Here is a 21,355-nt window from a genome sequence, read left to right on the forward strand (position 1 = left end):
AATGACTCCCCATGGGAAAAAAGTTCAGAAAGACAAAGGGTTAAGAGTAATATAAAAAGTGAATTATTTTCTTATGGCTAATGGACTGTAAGGTAATCATACAAATACACAATGCAATCAAGTAAACCACAGACCAATAATAACGATAACAGTATTCTCATCAAATACAATTAAATGCAAATATAGACAACATAAACTGCACACCACTTAACGTCAAAACCCTTCTCTTTGCATAAAGTATATGTCACAATTATCATTTTATTATTGAATGGCATTGTGTTAATATTGATAAAATGTGAATTCATTCAGTAAAGGTTTTGAATTTTACGTATTACTTTCAATAGTCTTTAATATTTAAAATAAAAAATCGTCTTTCCCACCTTAACCTTTAAATCTCACTGTGATTTTATTTTATTATCATTAGGTTGCAAGAATTAAATTCCTTTTTCCTCCAGAAGAACATAATGACGTACTTGCCCAATTCATTGTGTAATATATCAACACTCTCTATGATTGTTGTAAGTGGAGACCATCTGGTCAGCATGCCAACAGCCATCTGTTGCAGCCCCAAAATTAAGTAAGTATTACTTGGTTTTGTATTGTTTCTTTTCATAGAAATACTAGAATGAATTGTAATATTTCTAAAATACTAAAATACCAACTGATTCTGAAAGTTTTTTAATCCAGCGCATCATTTGCTACAGTTTTGTAATTTCCTAACAAAATCCAGGACAACCCCAAAATGGCTTGAGTGGAAAAACATAATGTATCTTGACCCTTATGCATGCATACACATACAAAAATGGATAGAGTTTCTCAGCAAATTTAGCAAGGAATCAAAATGTGGAAAGGTTTGTTCTGGGAATCCCAAATGGACAGGGATCTTGTTGATACCAGATAATGTTTCTTCACTTTTTCTGAATATAAAAATTAGAGTGCTACTTCTGACGGCGAGTTCCAGTCTGTTAACATTTGCATGTACATCTACATACATAGTGACTAATGAAAACGTTTTTTGAAAAAGAAGGATAACTATATTATATTTCTATTAATAGAACAGTCAAACCTTTGATATTCAGTATGATTCTTCCTAATATTCTTTGTAAGAGGCAGGCTTTTGGAGCACAGGTGCTAATTTTATTCCTTACCTCTGTCTTCTTTTTCTCCTTTGTGGAAATATCGACCAGGATAAATCCCTAAAGGTTAGCCTTTAAAATGATATGATTGTAAGCTTTTTAAAATTGCACAAGAAGCAATACTCTTTTCAATATGTTTGTATTTGTGATAATGTTAAAAAAAACCTGTTTTCTGAAAGCTATGTTTGATATTTGTTAAATGCAATTTAAATTTGACTTTTTGTACTCATTTACATTTATTCAATTTTAAAGAAAAATAAGTGCTTCAGACAATGATCTGAAACACCAGGATTTAATTTTTTGGTCATGAAATTGGATAAATGGATTATTGAAAACAAAATCAGTTCAAATTAAAAAAGAAGGGTTATTTGAAAATTTAAAATTATACTTAAAAGCTATACACTTGACGTATGCTTTGAATAACTATTTGTTACTTTGAATGTCCCTAGGCATATTTTAATAACTTCATGAATAAAGTATAATAAAATATACTATTTTAATAAAACATTAGGCCATTTTTTAGATCTACGAAACCATGAACAGGATGAAGGACAGTGTATGGGAAAGATAATTCAGTTACCAATTTGGCTGTCAAATTAACTCATTAGAAAAGATGAATCGTCACATATTCCTGTTTTTACAAGATTTGTTTTTAGATTCTAATGCCTTTCCCAGTCTCCACCCTAACCTAAAACATGTTGTAGGGAAGTGGTTGTTTCTTCAGCCAGTAGACGTGCTAGATTGTCTCTGCTAGATAGTGTCTCTTTTGATAACTGTATTTTCTTTAGTGTCATTTTAAAAAAAGATAAATTAAAAAGTTTCCACCCATAGGATAAGTTGTCTAAATATCTAAAAATATCCAAACATCATTCTCAATAATAAACTCTGAAAGTGATACCATACAGTCCTTTGTTGGTTTTGGATTGCTAAACATAGACAATTTCAAAAGGAAACAGTCTGAACCCCTGAAAAATATTAGCTAAATTAAAATTTCAGAGACAGAACTGAGAGGTACCAGGAGGAATAAATTAGAAGAATGTATTTTTGTGTAGGTATGAGTGAGAGACAATGACAGTATTTAGCATAACACCTGCTAGGAGCATGTGGGTGTGGAGCCACATGTAAATTACAATGCAAAATGCAAATACAGCAATTCACTTTTCCCTATTACAATGGTTTTGTCATGTGTAACATGCAAACACCAACATGACAGCACACCACATATTACCAAGAGTAATAGTGTTGTATCAATATATCTTTCATTGTTCTGTTTGAATATAGATCAACTGAACACATCTGCAAGATACATGCTGATCAAAAGCAATAATCCTCTCTCATGAGCCAAATTTAAATAACAATTTTCAACAACTCACCAATTGTAACTATAAACTCTGTAATTGTAGGTGACCTTCCAAACTGTCTGTTTCATATTACATGATGTAAACACAATTTAAAAATCTAACTTGATAATTTGTAGGTGGTGGGTGGTTTTGATGTAGTCTGTACATCATAGTACATACTGTAGATGTAGGCTCTATTTACTGTATAAGATAAGATAACCTTTATTGTCCACTAGGGGAAAACATTTATTGACATTGCTTGTGTACATCTGAATACATCACAAAACATTACACATAACCTCTATTGGACATGTATAACTCATTAAAAAAAGTAATGACATATTACACGTACATAATTTGTTACAGCACAAATGGTTTATACTAAATAGTGACCCAATTGCATTTACCCTTACCATTTTTTTGTATTAGCTGCCTTAATAGATAAGGGAACAAATAAATATCTGTATCTATTTGATCTACTTTTAGGAATCCTAACATTTTCCAGAGAGAAGTTGATATTCAGAATTAACAATATGAAAAGGATCTGATACAATTTTTTCTGCCTGTCTAATCATGGATTGTTCAAACATTGTCTGCAAGGAGGAGTGCTGCTTCAATCCTATAACCTTCATTTTTGTTTGGACAAGATGGGTGATTTTGTGTCTTAATTGGACTGATAAAACACACTTTTCTATCATATTTAGTAAGATACCAACATGGTAAAAGAAGAGCATTATTTTCCATCCATCTTCAAACACTCTTACTGCTCAGAGTCTATGTATGCTGTCGACTCATAATTTTATTAGGGATTTTGAGTAGAGGGTAAAACCAAATTCGATTATTGTCAAAGGTAATTCAAGGTATTGAATATAAGTTTAAAAACATTAAATAAAAGTAAATACAATGACCATATAGGCTCAACAAATAGCTCTTGTGGGCATGCTTGATGATTTTTTTCAGAAAGTCATTAGAATAACAGATAAGTTTTTCAATATTTTTATTTTCTGGTGATGACTGTAAATTTTGAAGTTGTGGGTTGACTGTATTCCTAAATACTTATACTGTAATTACTGATAAGTGTCAATAGTAGCTGTGTCAGCATAAGTAGGCTGCAAAGGAACAAGTAATAGGTTTATTCCATGCTGAAAAGAGAAGAAAGAAAACACAACGTTTCGGCCATGGAGCCTTCTTCAGATGTGAGAAAGACAGGGCAGTTAGCAAAGGTAAAGTAGCACAGGAAAACAAAAGCTGGGAGAAAGGAGGAGCAGGAGGTGGGAGCAGGGGACAGAAAGAGTAGCTAAGCAGGTAGTGTGAAGTCAGGATAGGTGAAGAGAGGTGTGAAATGAAACCTACAAGGAATAGAGAGAATTTACTGTAGAAGAAAATTAGTCTGTTGTTGAGAGAAGGGGAAAGGTGTGATCCTAGCTGCAGGATAATTTTAGTTTCTGTAGTCTTTTTGATGTAGGAGTTAGGAAAACCATCTTTGAGAACACAGATGGAGAGATTAGTGTGATCATGGCCATCAGAGGTAAAATATGAAACAATAGGCTTGGAGAAACCTTTAATCTTTACAGCCCTAACATGTTCTCTGAAGTGGTCTCCAAGTCTCCTTCCTGTTTCCCCAATGTAGATGGCTGGGCATTTACTGCAAGACATATAGTCTGGAGGTACAAGATGTCATCTGAAAGATCCAGAATTGTCCTGAGGGGCCTTGAATAAGATATGTTAAATGTTAGGTGTTAGATATGTACTTACAGGTGATACAGCAAGCTCTGTTGCAAGGGAAAGTGCCTGGTGTGGATGGTTGCTGAGGGTGGTCAAGGGAGCTACAGTATGAACAAAAAGTATTAATAGTAAATAATATATGATATACGGTAATAACTAATAAGTACTAATAGTAAATAATATGTCATCAGAAAATTTAACAATATACAGGAGTTGTTTGACTACTACTTGTACATTTATTTATATGAAGTGTGAATAGAATTGATGAGCTCACAAAAGCCCTGGGTGGCACCTGTACTAATAAATCGTAACTTTGATACTGTTTTTTTTTGGTAAAAATGAATTATATTATCTGATAATAATGGGATTAACGGACATCTGATTCAGCTTGCTAATCAAGGGGCTGCAGAGTATTAAATGCAGAGTTGTAATCAACAAACAGCAGTTGGGCATACATATTTGGATCTTCTAAGTGTTTAACAACATGACACATTATATCACTGGTGCCCCTTCTGTGTTTATATGCAAACTGATATTGATCCAATAGAGTGTTCACTCTACTAGAGCCTTAGTTCTTCTTGAGTTCATTCCACTTCTTTATAACTTCAGTGATTATACTAATGTCTTAAGTATCTTATGTAGTCTGAACTACCATTGTTCACTGGTCTTTAGCCATTGAGGGGTTCAAGGTACTCCTAAGAACATAAAAAAGGTTACAAATGCCAGATGATGAATTTTTTTTGTTGTAGTATCTTACTGATCCAGGAATACAAACCCTTTTCTGAAAAGGAAAATCCAATGCAAAATAAAACTCCAACATAAGATGTTGAAAACTACAGTTTAAATAATGTTACATTTTCAATCTCAAACTCTCTCCTTCCAGTGTAGCTTCCTGTGTCATAAAAGATACCTTCCTACGGTACCAAGAGAGTTTTACTGACATGTTTAACAGATCCCACTGAGTCTATTCTTGACCCCCATTACTCTCTGAGTAAAGAATCTTCAAGGCTGTAAGACCCCAGAATGAGGAATGTTATCACTGAAATCAAAAGATGACTTGTATTGCTTGGGAATTGTTTCATAGGTATAGGGCAAAATTATTAGACACCAGCCCTGCATATCAATCAATCAAGACATCAATCCTGTCACATACATTGGGTTTAGTGTGCTGTTTTTCGTCTGGCATTAGTGTTGCCAACGTTTCACCTTATGGTGATGAAAAAGCTAGTTTCAATGCAAAAAATGCAAAGAGGAGTCTTATAACAATTATAGTTTATTTTATAGCTGAAATAATTAAAGTGTACTGAAATAGCTTTTACAGTATATATATAGCATAATTTCATTATATTAGTTGGTGTTCAGTTTTTTTTTAAATGACAGTTTGACATGTGCAATACATGGATGGAGCCTTTGTGCTTTCATTTCTACATTACTATGGCAGACCTGCCAAGAGCCAAGGCAGTTCCAGTGATTTGAATGAAAGGAAATACTCACAAGGACAGTTACTCTCAGTTCTTACATATAAAAATTATCTGAAACAAAGCCCACCTCCTTTCTCTCCACTTTAAATCATAGCAGTCTACCCTAACTACTACTAATTCAACCACTACAACCCCATGCAAGCCCTTCTTATATATTAAACAATCTAATTATACCCATGTGAGAATGTACCTTCCAGCCTTTAACCAGTAATATACAGTAATTAACACACACCAAGTGAAACTAACTGCAAATCTTGGAAACCCTAGAGGCAGGTTTGCTGCTACTCCAATCCCTTCATAAATCAGCCTACCACTCACTATTAATCAGATAAAACATGTGCAGGAACTGTTCGTGTGCAAAAAATGAAATTTATTTAAAAAGTGATATATTTACAGTGCCTTACCTACCACAAAGGGTTATATAAACATTTGTTTTTGCTGTTGCTTTGTAACAATTTCTTCTTTGTCTCTTGGGCAAAGTGGCCTTCAAGAAAGTCTGAAACTAAACACATTTTATTTTATATCTGTTAGTGTTAGTTGCGATATATGGCTTCGAGTGCAAATAAAGCATAGCAAAAAAAACAAATAGCTGATAGATGTAAAAAAGACTGATTACATTGACTGAGCATAAGATATACAGTTTACATTATATCAAAATTAAACATGAAGATTTCTGTAAGCATTATAAATTATAGTTAGCTTCTATAACTATATAGAAGGGTTAAACTATGCATTTGTAGTTTTATTATTACAGGATACTAAACATTTTATATGTTTGGAGAGTCACTCTCTACACAATACAATTATCCACTTAACTTATATGAGGAAATATAAGAAGGAACAATTGAAGATAATAATAATAATAATAATAATAATAATAATAATAATAATAATAATAATAATAATAATAATAATAATAATTGCTTACACTTATATAGCACTTTTCTGGACACTCCCCTCAAAGTGCTTTACAGGTATTGGGGACTCCCCTCCACCACCACCAATGTGTAGCATCCACCTGGATGATGCGACGGGAGCCATAGTGCGCCAAAACGCTCACCGCACATCAGTTATCAGTGGGGAGGAGAGCAGAATAATGGAGCCAATTCATAGATGGGGATTATTAGGAGGCCATGATTGGTAAGGGCCAATGGGAAATTTCACCAAGACACTGGGGTCCAGATACAGCCATAGCACAACATACATGTTTAAGAGATACAGTACAACAGTAAACAATTCACAACTGAATTCACATAAAGTAATAGGTGATCAATAACATCTATAGGTTCTTTATTTTTCTGCCAATAAAACATTTCAAACTCCTAGCTTTGTATTAAATGTATATAGGTTTGTACTAACAGGAACACAGCAAACAGGAATGTTTTTTCCTGTCTTTCCAGGTCCCTCATTGAAGAGTATAAATGAGTTAAACAATTGCATATTGTTACAGCATTGCCCAAGACTCTTCTTAACATTAACTTCAATTTAGCAATTCCGTGTACAGTGAAAAAAGGACTTCTTTTCAGTATGAGCTTAAATAAAACAAAGTTTTGAGCATTGAGTCCTGATATTCATAGATTTACTTTTGGTTGCATTACATTGTAAAATGTGATTAAATGGAAGGTCAAAGTGTTTTAGAATTGTATTTGATGATTCTTACAGTTTGAAGGATAGAATACAACTTATATCGCCAATCTTACAATTATTATCAATCTTCTTTATTTAGTAAAAAGATTACTTATTTAGGGTTATTTAGGGTTGACAACTCATTTATTCTCATTTATGACAACTATACATTATTATATCAATTTACACTAAACAATACTTTAGCAAAGCCATAATAGTCCATTGCGTGTTCTCAATTACTGGGTGCAGGCACTCATGATGAAACATAATTTACAAAACTTGTCTTACCCTTTAGAAAATGATCAAATGCTGACCAGAAATCCTTCCACCAGAAAAGGTCATTGCTGTACTAGGATTACAAGACCATTACCAGTATGACTCCATGATAAAACCCTAGAAATGTCAAATCTTGTGTATCATACAATAGCTAAAGCTCCTTGAGAATCATTTCTATAAGGATAAATATAGAAAGGATTTTTTCTAAGGTTTTGAATCCAACTTATTAGTTAAACATAATATAAAGGCCTTTTATTTGTGTAAATCTTTATTTTGTTTTCCATATTATAATCACAATGATGCTGGCTGTAATGTAATAGTATGATCACAACTTATACTAGCTATTGCAACACATATCAGCAAAGTGCAATATTTAGCCAATGTGACAAAATTGGTCAACTTGATGATATGTTAATAATGTACAGATAGTATTTAAATTAATGTAATATACTGTATCTATACTTGCTTTTTTTAATTGACTAGTTTGTGGAGTATGATAGCATTAGATTATTTAACCACTCTGTTGTGCCCTGTGGTAAAGACTACTGAAATATAATGAGGCGCAGTAAACTACTACATAAAGATGTAGAAGAGTACTTCATGGGCATATAATTTAACAGTAGCGCCTAGAAGCTCTTTGAGTGGAAATATTTCTAAAGGACACATTAGCATTCACCTTATTTCAAATCATTTATGCTTTTCAGCACTTCTACACTCTTACTGGGTTGATTAGATGCATGTGCTTAAACTGTGTTCATCTTAATATTGCATTTTAAGTACTTATCATGACCTCATTGCCAAGTAAGTGATTCAGAGCATGGTGATTATCAAAAATCTTACATGAATATGAATGAGTATTTTCTGTGTTGCTAAATCTGTTTTATTACTGATACTTTTATAAAATATTAAAATGTAACACTATAAATAAAGGAACCTTTGGATCTCCTTTAACATAAAGTATTATTTTCTTTACCTCTTTATATTAAAATACTTTCAGATTCATCAGCCTGTTTGATAACCCTCTTGATTCTGTGGAAGAGAAGGTAGAAGATGAGTCTGAGGAAGAAGACAGAAGTCAGAAGGAGAAGGAGAAAGAGTTTATGCAGACATATGTTGAAACCCTTAAGAACAGAGGTAAAATGTTTTAAAGAAGCAGAAAATTATAGGATTCATAGGCAACATTTAGAAACATGATCTATGAGAATATTGTATCTACCATTTTACATTTTATTTCATTTACAATTGAATTATACATGGAAGAATAAGTATTTGGTTTCTAAAAACTGAATTTACAAAATAAATTAAAAATAGACTACAACCATGTATTTGAGAGCATTCTTTGAAACCAGGCTATGCAGCTAGTTGACTAAGAATCTTATTGCTGTGTGGTCATCAGCTTTCTCTTAAAAACAGATTCACAGAGCATATGCATATATAGATATAACATATATATAGCATATCTAACAGTACCAACTGTAATGTCCATAACTGACAGCGCCCCTCACACACACCCTAACATCACAGTCATTTTTTATTATTGATTTTTGGAATTGTATGATCTGTTGAAATTAAGAATATTGATACACTATGGTAGTTAAAACTGATCCACATTGTGTTCTGTCCATGCTATGTAGTGTTAACAATATTTTGTCATCACTATTCCACTTTCTTTTCTGCTGTCACCCTCGTCAAGATGCTATTTCTAATGATTTTGTGTATGTTTTCAGCATGGTCAAAATCTCTAGTCACATCCTAAGGGAGCAATATCTATTACAGCATGATTCTACTCATCTACTGTAACTCTGAACAAGATACTCTGAAGCAAGAGAGGCAGAGAATAATATTCAGTTCTGAGGTTCATTGTAGAGATCATCTATGCTCCAAATCAATCAGTACTGCCAGTTAAGTCTTCAACTGACATTTTCATGCCTCAAAACAGAAATCTACTCAAACATTTATTAGATTTAATTAGAAACATAACATAAATAATTATTTTTAAAAGAATTAGGTAAATAATAATGCATTTTAAATTTAACAGAAGTTAAGACTTTGAAAATAATCATTTATAAGCTTGTTTAAATTTAAATTAACTGAGTTGGCTATGCACATCTATAAATAGGGCAACAAAATAATTCCATATTAATTCCTACATCTATTACATCAAATATGAATACAACGGTTAGAACTAACCTAGAGGATTAGCACCTTTGAACAAGCAAAAAGGTAATCTACGCAAATAGAGTATATGATATGCTAAGTTTTGATTTTCAGAAAGTTTTTGAAAAAATTCCCCTGAATATATTAAATAAAGTGTAATCAATTTACTGGAGATAAGCATTCAAAGTAATTGAGAAATTATTAATGGACAGAAAGCAAAGAATAGACATACACAGGAGTGAATACTCAGAGTGATGTAATTAGTAGAGTATCACAGGAGATCTGTATTAGAACCTCTGCTTTTACAGTTCATTAAGGTGAAATATCAGGCACTATAGAGGCTGCAAAAACATAAAAAATATTCAGAGCAAATTTAGAACTGAGCTGGCAACTGGCAGATTGGTACAAATACAGTATATGGTAGCACATTCTGGTAGCAAAAACAAATTCTTAAATGTCATTTTAAACCAACTTTAAAGAGTGTACGAAAAATACAAAGAAGCTTAATTTTTCATTCATCTTGCAGGCTACAGTATGTGTAGGAAGCAATAAAAATTAATTTAGAAATATATAGTTAAAATGATAGAATTTAAATAAATGCAAGTTATATTAAAATTGTACAATGCTATAGTAAATCCGTATTTACAATATCATATACCCTTGTGTAGAGAAAGTTACAATTTGTAAATTAAATTGCTGCTCTGGAATTTAGAGATGAGTTTTGGGCTGAAATGAATGTCCACTACAGACAAGCTAAACAAACCAAATCTTTTTAGTCTTTACCAGAGATGGCTTATAGGAAACCTGATCCAATTATTCATTTTCTTAAAAGGAATTAATAGTCAATCCTATAGACTTTTTTCCAAACCAGCAAGCACAAATGAAGGTATTAAAACCTGAGAACAGGACAAACTTCAATATACTAAGGGTTGTAGGTTTATACCATATAACACGCTACTGTATGATATTCTCTTTGGATCTTCTAAGGTCAAGAGTAAATCATCTTGACAAATTGCACACAGCAGATATTAGCATATTTTAAATCTTGGTTTGAAGTAGCAAAGACTTGATTGTTTTTTTACAACATGTTATTTTGTTTCAGCTGAGACTCTACCCTTTACCCTTTAACATTTACCTTTTACCATTCTTACTCTCTGGGAGTACCCTATGTCTCTTTTATTTGTCTTTTATAGTGTGAGAAATCACCTTCTCTAATTATTTGTGAAATGCACGTTGACATTTTTTTTTGTTTGTGAAGTGACTACACACTGCCTTCAGTGGTCTGAGCCAAGCTCCAGATACCTCTGTTGCGTCAGCCATTTGTAGAATCTGGTAGCTTGTCTTATTTGTAGAAACATTTGGATGAGATCCTTAAATCACTTAATGAATCCAAATGGGCTAGGTGATCAAAATGACCTGCTTTTATCTGCATACTTTCTTGTGTTCTTAGGACTTTTTCTTGTGTCTGTAAGGACAGAAAACTGGTGTGAAACAGTTTTAGAACCTTTGAAAAAGTTTCAGATATAAAGTTTAATTCAGCCACTGTGATACTGTTTTGCAGATTAACCAAAATACACTTTTCAGGATGACTTTATTTTTGTTTTAAGTCCCTCTGTTTGTTATTACCTTTGTTGTACTATAATGGAGACAATCCCAAACAAAATGTAATAAATCACCAGATGTGTGTTTTTTTCAAAAGTGACAAAATGCTGAGCTACCAATATTACCTTCCATATTTTAAAAGGAATTGAAACTTGAATCTAAAACCATTACTGTAATTACAATTACAGACTTAGAAATAAAAAATAAGGAAATTCTTCATTAGCCCAGCAGTAGTGTATATTGTTATGAGAATAATTAATATATTTTATACACAATGACAATGATTAAAAGAATAACAAGGGACAGTGTATTAAGAATTAATTTTACTGCTAACAGACCTTTCACATGAACCATTAATTTCACATGAATCATTAATTTCTGTTTATGTATCATATTATTCTATATAACTTTTATATTTTGGCTGTGTAATTAATTACCTGATAATTTTGAAAGATCTTAGAAATACTAGGTAATTTTAGGGAGATAAGGTCTTTGAGCCAATTGTTTACTATTTAGGATCTTTGTAAGGATCTTCATAATATTCAATGTGCTGAATCCCATAGGGACAGGAAAGCCCCCCCCTTACAGAGTTACATCTGTCATGGTTATAAACTTGACCTGCTCGGCATCTAAAGTTTAGTCCAAGGGTCCTCTTGGGATGAATTCCAGCCCTTCCTAATAAAAAAAAAATATTTTATGATAGTATGAAGGTCATCATCGGTAGCAGGGGTCACAAACTTTACAATGTTTCTCATAGAGTTATTTTTTCTATTATACCTCCCCCTAAAAGCTGAAAGGCTATATATCAATTTTTAATGGGGAACTGACTTAACTTTGTATCAGGGCACACAAATGTTGCCAATTATCAATAACTAAGACCACATATTTAAATGTGTTTATTGATCATGCCAGTTTAGATTACTAACACACAATAATAACATAAACAGATTGTTTACAATGAGAAATCTAAATACAGATTATTCCATATGTATTAAAGTAAAGACATTAAATACGAAGCAGAAAAAATTGACATAGTAACATACTGTATCTTATAACAACATTAAATGTTGCATTATTTTTAATGATGTAAGCAAACACTTTGCAGCAAAGCATGAGGTAATTCAATTCAAAAATAAAAAAATACTGTAAGTACTTGGAGCACTATTAATATAGTCTATTAATATAGTATTAATATATTAATAATATATAATATAAATGTTGTATGTAATACATAAGTACTTTGGCAGCAAATGAGCAACAAAGCAATTAAATATAATAAATTACCAAGGATTGTCTTAAATTGTATGTTGCTTGCAATGCATTAGGTGTTCTGCAATGCATGCAATGCATTATGGGTTCTAACCAGACCTATAACCAAAATCCCGATTTTAGAATAGTAAGTGGGATAAGAAAATTAATATGGCCAATTTGGGTCATTTCCCTTGCATATTTGTGATTCATTTCAAAGGAAAGTAAAGACAACCAATCCAGGTATTTAACCCCCGCTCACCACTGGCCTTGTGCTGTGTTATTGTTGCTTTTTATTGATAAGAGTTGCATTTTGCATATGAAGCAAGCTTATTTCATTGTCTGCATTAACCAGATACCGTGGCAGTTAACCAGAGATTGTGGCAGTCTGTGACTATTCCCTTGAATCCTTATCCCGCCAGCCCTGTTTTCTGAATCTACATAACACACTATTTATTAACCTTTTCAATAATCTTCCACAAACTGTACTCAAACCCTCATCCTCTTCTTCTCTCTGCATTCCCTTTGCTTTCACCCCCCCCCCTTCCTTTCTCCCCACTTCAGGTTCAACATCCAACCCACTACATATCCCATCATATCTTTGTTTTTGTTTTTCCATTCCACAACCCTTCCTTCTGCTGTCCCCGTAAAAGCCACCCAGGTCACGGATGGTAACTCACCCTGTAGGTGTGAGCAGATGGCATATGTTTTATTTTGTCTGGGCCTCCTTGTTTTTAGCCCTTAGCGCCCATGGCCTACCATGATGAGAACAGGTTTTCTTCCTATCCAGTTCTCTCCATCCTCCTGATGGCATCCAAATGCAGTGCAGTGTTGGCCCTTGACTCTCCTTTATCATTGGTCTGCCGGAAGCGAGGCTCACATCATTGGTTTTTTAAAGCAGACGTCACATATCTCCCAACTGATCCAGACAGCCTATAACTCAAATGTAATAAACACTTGCATTATGCTTTCTGTACTTGTGTTTTGTGAATCCTTCAGAGGTTTTGTCAGTGCTCTAGTTCTGCTAGTGTTATTACTTCCTTAGCAAGGCAAGCTGACATCAAAATAGTAAGAAAGCTATTTATTTATATTTTTGACTTCTTTTGTTGTTTTAAGAATTTTATTAAACTATAAAATTATTATTTTCAAGCTGCTACACAGGGTCTCCTGCATAGTTTGTTGGGTAAAAAATTAATATGTACAATTTTTACATTTAGTTCAGAGGTTCAAAATGCGAATTATTTAATATTTAACTTGATGGCACATATACTGTGCCTTAAAGTTTGTAAAGAGTAAGGAATCTGTATGCCATATAGATAAGGATAAAAATGCTAATACATGACTGTTTTAATTTTGTTTCAGAAACTGCTCCCAGTTACACTACCAAGGTATCTCTGACCTGTCATTTGTAATGAGATTAAATAACTTCTGAAGACTGACGAAAGGGGGATCATTCTGGATAGAAGATGGTGGTGAAAAGTGGGAATATTTAATTTAGAAGAAAGTACTGTCTTTCTAAGGTTATGAAGTTCTTATGAGAGGACAATATAAGAAAAATAAATTCACAATCAAACATTGCTGTTAGGATGACATTTAAAAGATTTTTAAATGTCTTTGGATTCATCCAGGTGGATGCTGCACATTGGTGGTGGTGGAGGGGAGTCCCCATTACCTGTAAAGATCTTTGAGTGGAGTGTCCAGAAAAGCGCTATATAAGTGTAAGCAATTATTATTATTATTATTATTATTATTATTATTATTATTATTATTATTATTATTATTATTATTATTATTTAAGGCAAGTATTGGTAAAGAGTCTAGATATCTGAGCTTATTACTGGAGAAGATAAAAAAGGAAGTTTAACCTGTAGTTCATGGAATCAGATAATTTTCTTTATGATTTTTCTCCTGTTTGAAGATGCTATGTGACATGGTTTGATGGCTGATGCAAATAAACTAGAATAAGGTTTGACTGGACTTGAGCTGGTTAATTCATTTTGCACTTTAGAATTTATAGCATGTAGCAAATTGACAAAGGACAAACTTTTTTAACAGTTGATTTATTTGATTATATTTGGATCATAATTATTTTTAAATGTTTAAGTTTGGAAAATTAGCTTGATCCTACAGTAATTCTATAACACTCATATTGAATGCATGAGGTCCCACAAACTTTTTTTTTAATACAGGGTGAATACAATTTTACAGCATGCTGTGCTTGTTTAAACAATGCCATAACTTTTCAGATTTACTATAATTTGTAAACTCTAGCATGTCAAATGAAGAACTTGCTTTTGTTATAGTGTACAATACATTGCAGGAATTAATTGCAAACATTATGGAACAGGAGTGACAGCTCTCCGAACTCCCTATATATTTTCTGTGAATCTCTTGTAAATCCATGTTATATGAGTGTGTACAGCTCCTGCACCATCTTCACATAGATTAACTTGACTGTGAGCTGACACAAAATGGAAGTAAGAAGTCCTTATTTATTACTATAGAATTGTGAAGCAAGTTCTTTAGACATACATAACTACTGCAGAATTCAAAGTCTATATTGTTTACTATAGGCAATTCCATATTAAGTGAATGAATGATTTTGTAGTATTGACTGCTGTTTTAATATGACCAAAAAATTGTTGTTGTGCATGGACAAACTTGGTAATGCAAGTGATTTCCAAGTATATTTTTTGAAAAATCTGGCTAAATAGAACTAATAGAGGAAAAACTACTCCAGCACTTTAAATGTTCCTTTTCATCTTTAAATGAGAAATAGTTTTTACCAAAGAAATGCTACTGTGTATTGTGCTAAGTAATCACATTCTTTGCTTTTTTCATATATTCTGTAAATCTTTTGTATAAGAAAATGTTAACAATAAAGTTGTATTTGAAAACATGAATGAATCCTTGAATTAAAAATTAAATACAGAGTTAAAAATTCTGGGTGGTGCAGTAATTAGCATTGTTGCCTTACAGCAGTCAGGCCCTGGGTTCAATTCCTGAGGTGCTATCTGTTTGGATTTCTATGTTGTATGTTCTCCCCATGTTCTTGTGGGATTTCTGGTGATGGGTGGAATTTAAGATATAATTTAATATAAAATCCATGCATCCGTTTCCTAACCGCTTTATACAATATATGATCACGGGAGAGTCAGAGCCTCTTCTGGCAAGCATCAAGTGCAAGTCAGGATATACCCTCAGCACACTCAGACATAAACATGCACACACACACTCACACCAGGGCCAGGTTTCCCAGAAATGGAAGCCCATGAGAAAATGAGGGGAACATACAAACTTGAACAACCAAGGAATTGAACCAAGGGCCCCAACACTGGAAGGCAGCAATACTAACTGCTGCACCACCGTGCCTCCCTCTTATCAAGTCATCTATTCATCATCCAGTTGTCCTTTTTGGACTTTTGGCTTAAATGCTGCAAACATGATTTCAAGATTAATTTTATTATAGGCAGTTTTCTTTTCCAACATACAAGTTTTAAGGAAAAGGGAACAATTATATCATCCATCGATTTTCATTCCACTCGTCCAGGTGAGAACTGCTGTCAATGAAATCAGTTTTCATTTCTATGTTTACAAAGTAATTTCACTTATAAAAACTATGAACTACAGCAATGAATGTATTATGTAAGGTAACACAAACTGTATAGAAGATGGGATGAATATATGTAATTTAATGTTTGCAGAATAACACGGTATATAGTAAACAGCAATTAGTTTATTATTTTAACTATAGCATACAGATTACAAAATTGGAAGACACATCTAAAGCAACTAGAACCAGACTGTACAATCTCGTCAGAGATTAATGAGTTTTACTATGCAAACCAATCTTATATCATATGCATAGTCTAAACTCCAGATATATATAAACAATTACCCAGGACTAATGTTAGTATGAAATGTGTGTAAATATTTTTAAAGTAATGGTGGCTTAAACAGTAGTAGCTGTAGCAGAAACTCCAGTCAAATGGAGGACCTACTGTATGTACATTTGCCATATTACCTTATGTATAAAGAAAACAAACATAGGGTTTAGTCAGACCAACCTGATGTTATGTTCCTTAACCCTCCATATTTTAGACCTATGCCTATTGCTATTTTACTTTTCCTATATTGGTTTCTTTAGTCTCTTAAACTCCTGTTTAGCTTGAGGTGCAGACTTAACCTTAGTTTGACTCATGAACACAGCAATTGTCAGGGTGATATAATTTCTCTCTCTGTGTACACGAGACTTTACCAGTCTAGTTAAGTCAGTATATTATCTTTTGGTATGTTCTTGTCTAAATGATTCTTTATAAGTCACCGGCAGAATCAGTTTGGCTCAAGGCTGGAAGTAAATGTAAGTTTTCAACAAAATTGGACACTGCAACAATCTGTACTGTAGTTCTCCAAGCCATATTGCCAAAAATCTTGAAATAGATGTTAGTTTGTTTCACCTCAGACTTTACCATTTTGGTTCCCTCAGAGTTAGACAGTCTCTACCTGTTCTGTTATCTTTTATATTGAGAGAGATCAATTGCAGGTGCCTCTGATTCAAACTATCACTTGCAAAGTGTGCACCATCATTTCTTTTCTGGAGTGATTACATGTTGCCTTCAGTAGTCTGAGCAGATTTCATCACTCCAGATTTCTCTGCTGTGTCACAGTACATAGTTTGCCTTTTCTTGCAGGATGTTGTAGTGGCAAGGCATATAATTACACTAAAATTTAAGTGTTTCTAATACTCTTTATGTTGCTTGACCAGACAATAACCCTAGCAGCTTAGGCTTCTGTGTAAAGCAGTAGGAATGTAGCTGAAAGGAGCCTCTCTGATAAGCAGCATACCCATGTCTGAAACACAGGACATCATAAAAGTGGGTCAATTCTCAACCTCCCTGATGATGAATTGGTATGTCTGTCTGCTTCACTGAGACCAACTATTTTGTTTTATATGGATCAGAGGTTACAGTTAGTAATCCAAAACATGACCAACTAGTGAGGAACCTGCAGGATTCACACTATACCAGATGATGTCATAAGCAATCATCAGCAGTGATTTCCAGGTTTAAAATATACTGCACAGCTACTTTTCTTTATTCTGATCCTTTCTTCTTCTCCATCAAGCCCTGGAAAATTGACAACATCACCAACCTTGTGACTGCAACCATTTGTCATGAACTGTATTCCCACGTGCACCTCTCAGCAACACCTGCGCCCTAGTTAAGCTATTAGCACTGCTCACGTCCTTTTTCCCTATTTATACCCTCTCACTCCTCTCAGTCCTCGCTCACTGTTGAGATCGACTTAAGCCTTTCTCTTGTGCGAGTACCTTACTGACCTGACTTCTGGATTCTGACCCTGTTTTGTCTTTGGCTTCGTCTTCGTTTCTGTCTAGCAGCTATTGGATTTGGATACCTTTCTGACCTGAGTTCTGGATACCCGACCCAGCTCTGTCTCCAGCTTCGACTTCGCCTCTGCCTAGCGTCTTTTGGATTTGTTTACTCTTGACCAGACTCTCCGGAAACTCGACCAAGCCTGCCTACCCCGACCACCTTTTCTCACAATTCTCTAGTGACTTTACTGACACCATCATGGTCAGGACTTTAGTTCAAGATACTGGACTGAGAGAGAGTCATGAACAGAATTTGTGTGTCTCATGAACCAATGTTTATTTAACTTGATCAACAAAATTAATTCAGTTGAAACTTCTTGTCAACAGAGCATATTCAATAATATGCAGGGACATACTCATTTCTCTTTAGCAGTCTCTCTTACTGCCAGACCAGAGTTAGATGCTGTGCTTGGACGGTTTCTAAAAACCAAAGTTCAACTCAATGTTAACCTCCCTGAGGAGCCTTCTTCAGTACCAAGTGTCATGCCCTGTACACCTAGAGGGCACTCTTCTTCTGTCCTGTTCTTAGTTCCCTGTGATTATTCATGTCTTTCTGGTGTGTCTTGTTGTGTAGCCTATTTACTTCCTGTGTCTGCTCGGCTCCTGGCTCAGCTTTTAGGGTACGGATGTCCTGAGACCTGCCTAGCAGCAGGTCGCCCCACGTCCGTGGCCTGAGGGCAAAGGTTCTATACCAACATCGTCTGACCCCCTGAGCCTGGGCTAACCTCCAAATTGCCCCCCTTTACTGCTAGTCATAGGGTCTTTATTGTCTCTCCTGGCCATTCCATGGCTTGCCCTTCCGACATCCGTAGCACCAAGCTACTGCATGAAAAGAGCTCATTCTACACCTTAGGACACCCCTGTCATAGAGCCAGCCACCTGAAGATTGGACAGCTGCAACAATCACAGCCAGCTACTGTACTGTATATCTTCTACTGGTGTCTCCATAAAACTGATCTGGACAGCATGTTGGTTGAATGAGTAAACTTTGGTACATACGTTTATAATCTTGAGCGTTAAACTCTTTGAGAATACTAATGTGATTAACTATATATAACTTACAAGTTAGACAATAACAAAAGTTATAGTTGCTGTCTTCAACCCTGATGTTATTAATTCCTATATTTGATATCCTTGAGTGATCAAACAACCAGATGTATTATGAAAGAATGATTTGTATACAATTAATATAATTAATACTAATCTTAGTCTTGTTAGTTTGCTATGCTTGTTTTGGTGTTGTATTAAAAAAATATATGTAGCATTTTTAGAATCTCTGTATGAGACTGTTTTTATGTTGGTTTTGTTTTTCCCGCTTCCCCTTAAAATACAGTCAGGAGTCCGTTTCAGAAGTTAAAAGAAGTTTTTCATGAACATGGGAGAAAAACACAACAAAATACGTTGTGTATTTTTCTCAAAATAATTAAACTAGAGCAGTTCTTAAATATTTTTCAGTTATCTATCACGCTTCATTGTGCGGATCGGATTGGCAGTGTTCCAGAATCACGCACATCACTTCCTACAGTATGTGACAGTGGGGAGGGATTTTCCTTTGTTCACCACTAGAGGGCCCCTAACAACATCAAGACAGCCCTCTTATTCTCTCTCTCCGGAACTACTGTGTTAGAATGTAATGTATTTCAGCACCACCTGGGTTCTTAATTAGAAACCTTATATTACAGCACCACCTGGGTTCTTAATTAGAAACCTTATATTACAATCTCACACGATTCCCCTGTGTCCATCCAGGATACAAGCCATCGACTACAATGCCATAAAGGCTCCTATCTTTCTAAAAACTCTTTAGAGTAAGTTCTAATCTTTTAGAACAAAGCTACATATTCTAGCTCCTGGGTGTGAAAAACCCTGCAGTGAGTGATTATACACTGGCTCTCTACCTCCGATCAAGGTATCAACCCTCAGCCCATAAAAAGGCAGCCCAGGAAACCCACACTGTTATACCTATTTGCCAACGATAACTTCTTTTAACACAACTGGTTTCTTAGTTTCATAGCACAAATTCCTATATAACACAATATAGAATTACATAGTAGCCCTTGTGTTCAGCATTCTTCCAATCCAATTCACCAGTTCAGTATGTCCACCTTATAAAATATTGCAGCTAAAGCTGAAAATGTGTGAACAAAGTTCAGAGACCCTCTCAACAGTTTGATACCTAATAGCCATCAAAACTCTCGTACAATTTACTGTTCCAATTTTTAATCGTTTAAGTAAATTAAAATCCTTCACATCACTAAAAGGTCAAATCTGCCTTTATATCTACTATTTATTTTCAGCCTAATAAAAAGAGTGTTGTCGACTTTGTCTGAATCTGAAAAATTGTGCTTGCATGGAACTTGTAGTATATCTATAAAACATTGCAGCATAAATAATAAATTATGAGCTAGGGCGCTCTATGGTCTGTAGCATGCTCCTGTACAGTTTTACATCTTGCGATCCTACAATGATTCATGTGAGTGGTATGTATGTCTAAGAGTAACATAACAGTAATATATCAGTCGAGATATATATATATAAGACTTACAGTGCCTATAGAAAGTCTAGACCCCACTTGGACTTTTTCACATTTTATTGTGTTGCAGAATGGAACCATGATGTATTAACTGATAATGTTTGCCACTCATCAATGCAAAGGGAGTTCTATAAAATCAAAGTTAATAAAAATCCAGACATTTTACTAAATTAATTAAAAATAAAAAACGGAAAATAATTTAATGCATAAGTATTCACTCCCTTCCTTAGACACTCCTAAAATACCTCTGAAGTAACCAGCTCTCCTCTCCAAATCACATAATTACTTGACTAGAGTCCACCTGTGTACAGTTGAAGTGTTTCACATGATTTCAAAATGAATACACCTGTGTCTGGGAGCTTCCCCTTTTAGTACATTTCCAAGGAAACACTACACCATGAAGACCAAGGAACATTCCAAGCAGATACGAGACAAGGTCTTTGAAAACTACCAGTCAGGGCAAGAATATAAGAAAATTTCTAAGGCATTGAAAATACCTCAAAGCACAGTGAAGTCCATCATTAAAAAGGTGAGAAAATATTGAACAACTGTAAAGCTGCCCAGAACTGACTGTCCTCCACATGCTTTTGGGATGCTTCTCTGTGGCAGGGACTGGAAAACCTATAAAGATAGACAGAAAAATGGAGCTAAGTACAGAAAAATCCCGGAGGAAAACATGCTGCAATCTGCAAGAGTACTGGGACTTGGAAGACGGTTCATCTTCCAACAGGATAATGTCCTGAAACATACAACAGCCACACTGGAGTGGCTTAAAACCAAAAAGGTTAATGTCCTGGAGTGGCCCAGTCAAAGCCCAGACCCCAATCCAATTGGACATC

At 34.3% G+C, this 21,355-nt stretch overlaps 1 protein-coding gene across 4 annotated transcripts in view; it reads left to right on the forward strand.

Annotated features, from left to right (window-relative positions):
* lrrc2 (leucine rich repeat containing 2) overlaps positions 1 to 15,490 on the forward strand; it is a 29,555-nt gene extending 14,065 nt beyond the window's left edge. For 2 of the 4 annotated variants that reach the window (XM_088629381.1, XM_088629382.1), the window contains 3 exons: positions 425 to 577; positions 8,582 to 8,718; positions 13,954 to 15,490. In XM_088629381.1, coding sequence (XP_088485507.1) covers positions 425 to 577; positions 8,582 to 8,718; positions 13,954 to 14,003 — 340 coding nt within the window. In that variant the 3' untranslated portion in view covers positions 14,004 to 15,490. Of the gene's footprint in view, positions 1 to 424; positions 578 to 1,187; positions 1,236 to 8,581; positions 8,719 to 13,953 lie in introns of those variants that run through there. The other 2 variants (XM_088629383.1, XM_088629385.1) reach the window with 2 other exon arrangements.
* Positions 15,491 to 21,355: the final 5,865 nt, after the last annotated feature.

This window comes from Lepisosteus platostomus, chromosome 4 (genome assembly GCF_059453375.1).
Source record: "Lepisosteus platostomus isolate fLepPlt1 chromosome 4, fLepPlt1.hap1, whole genome shotgun sequence".
Taxonomy (NCBI): domain Eukaryota; kingdom Metazoa; phylum Chordata; class Actinopteri; order Semionotiformes; family Lepisosteidae; genus Lepisosteus; species Lepisosteus platostomus.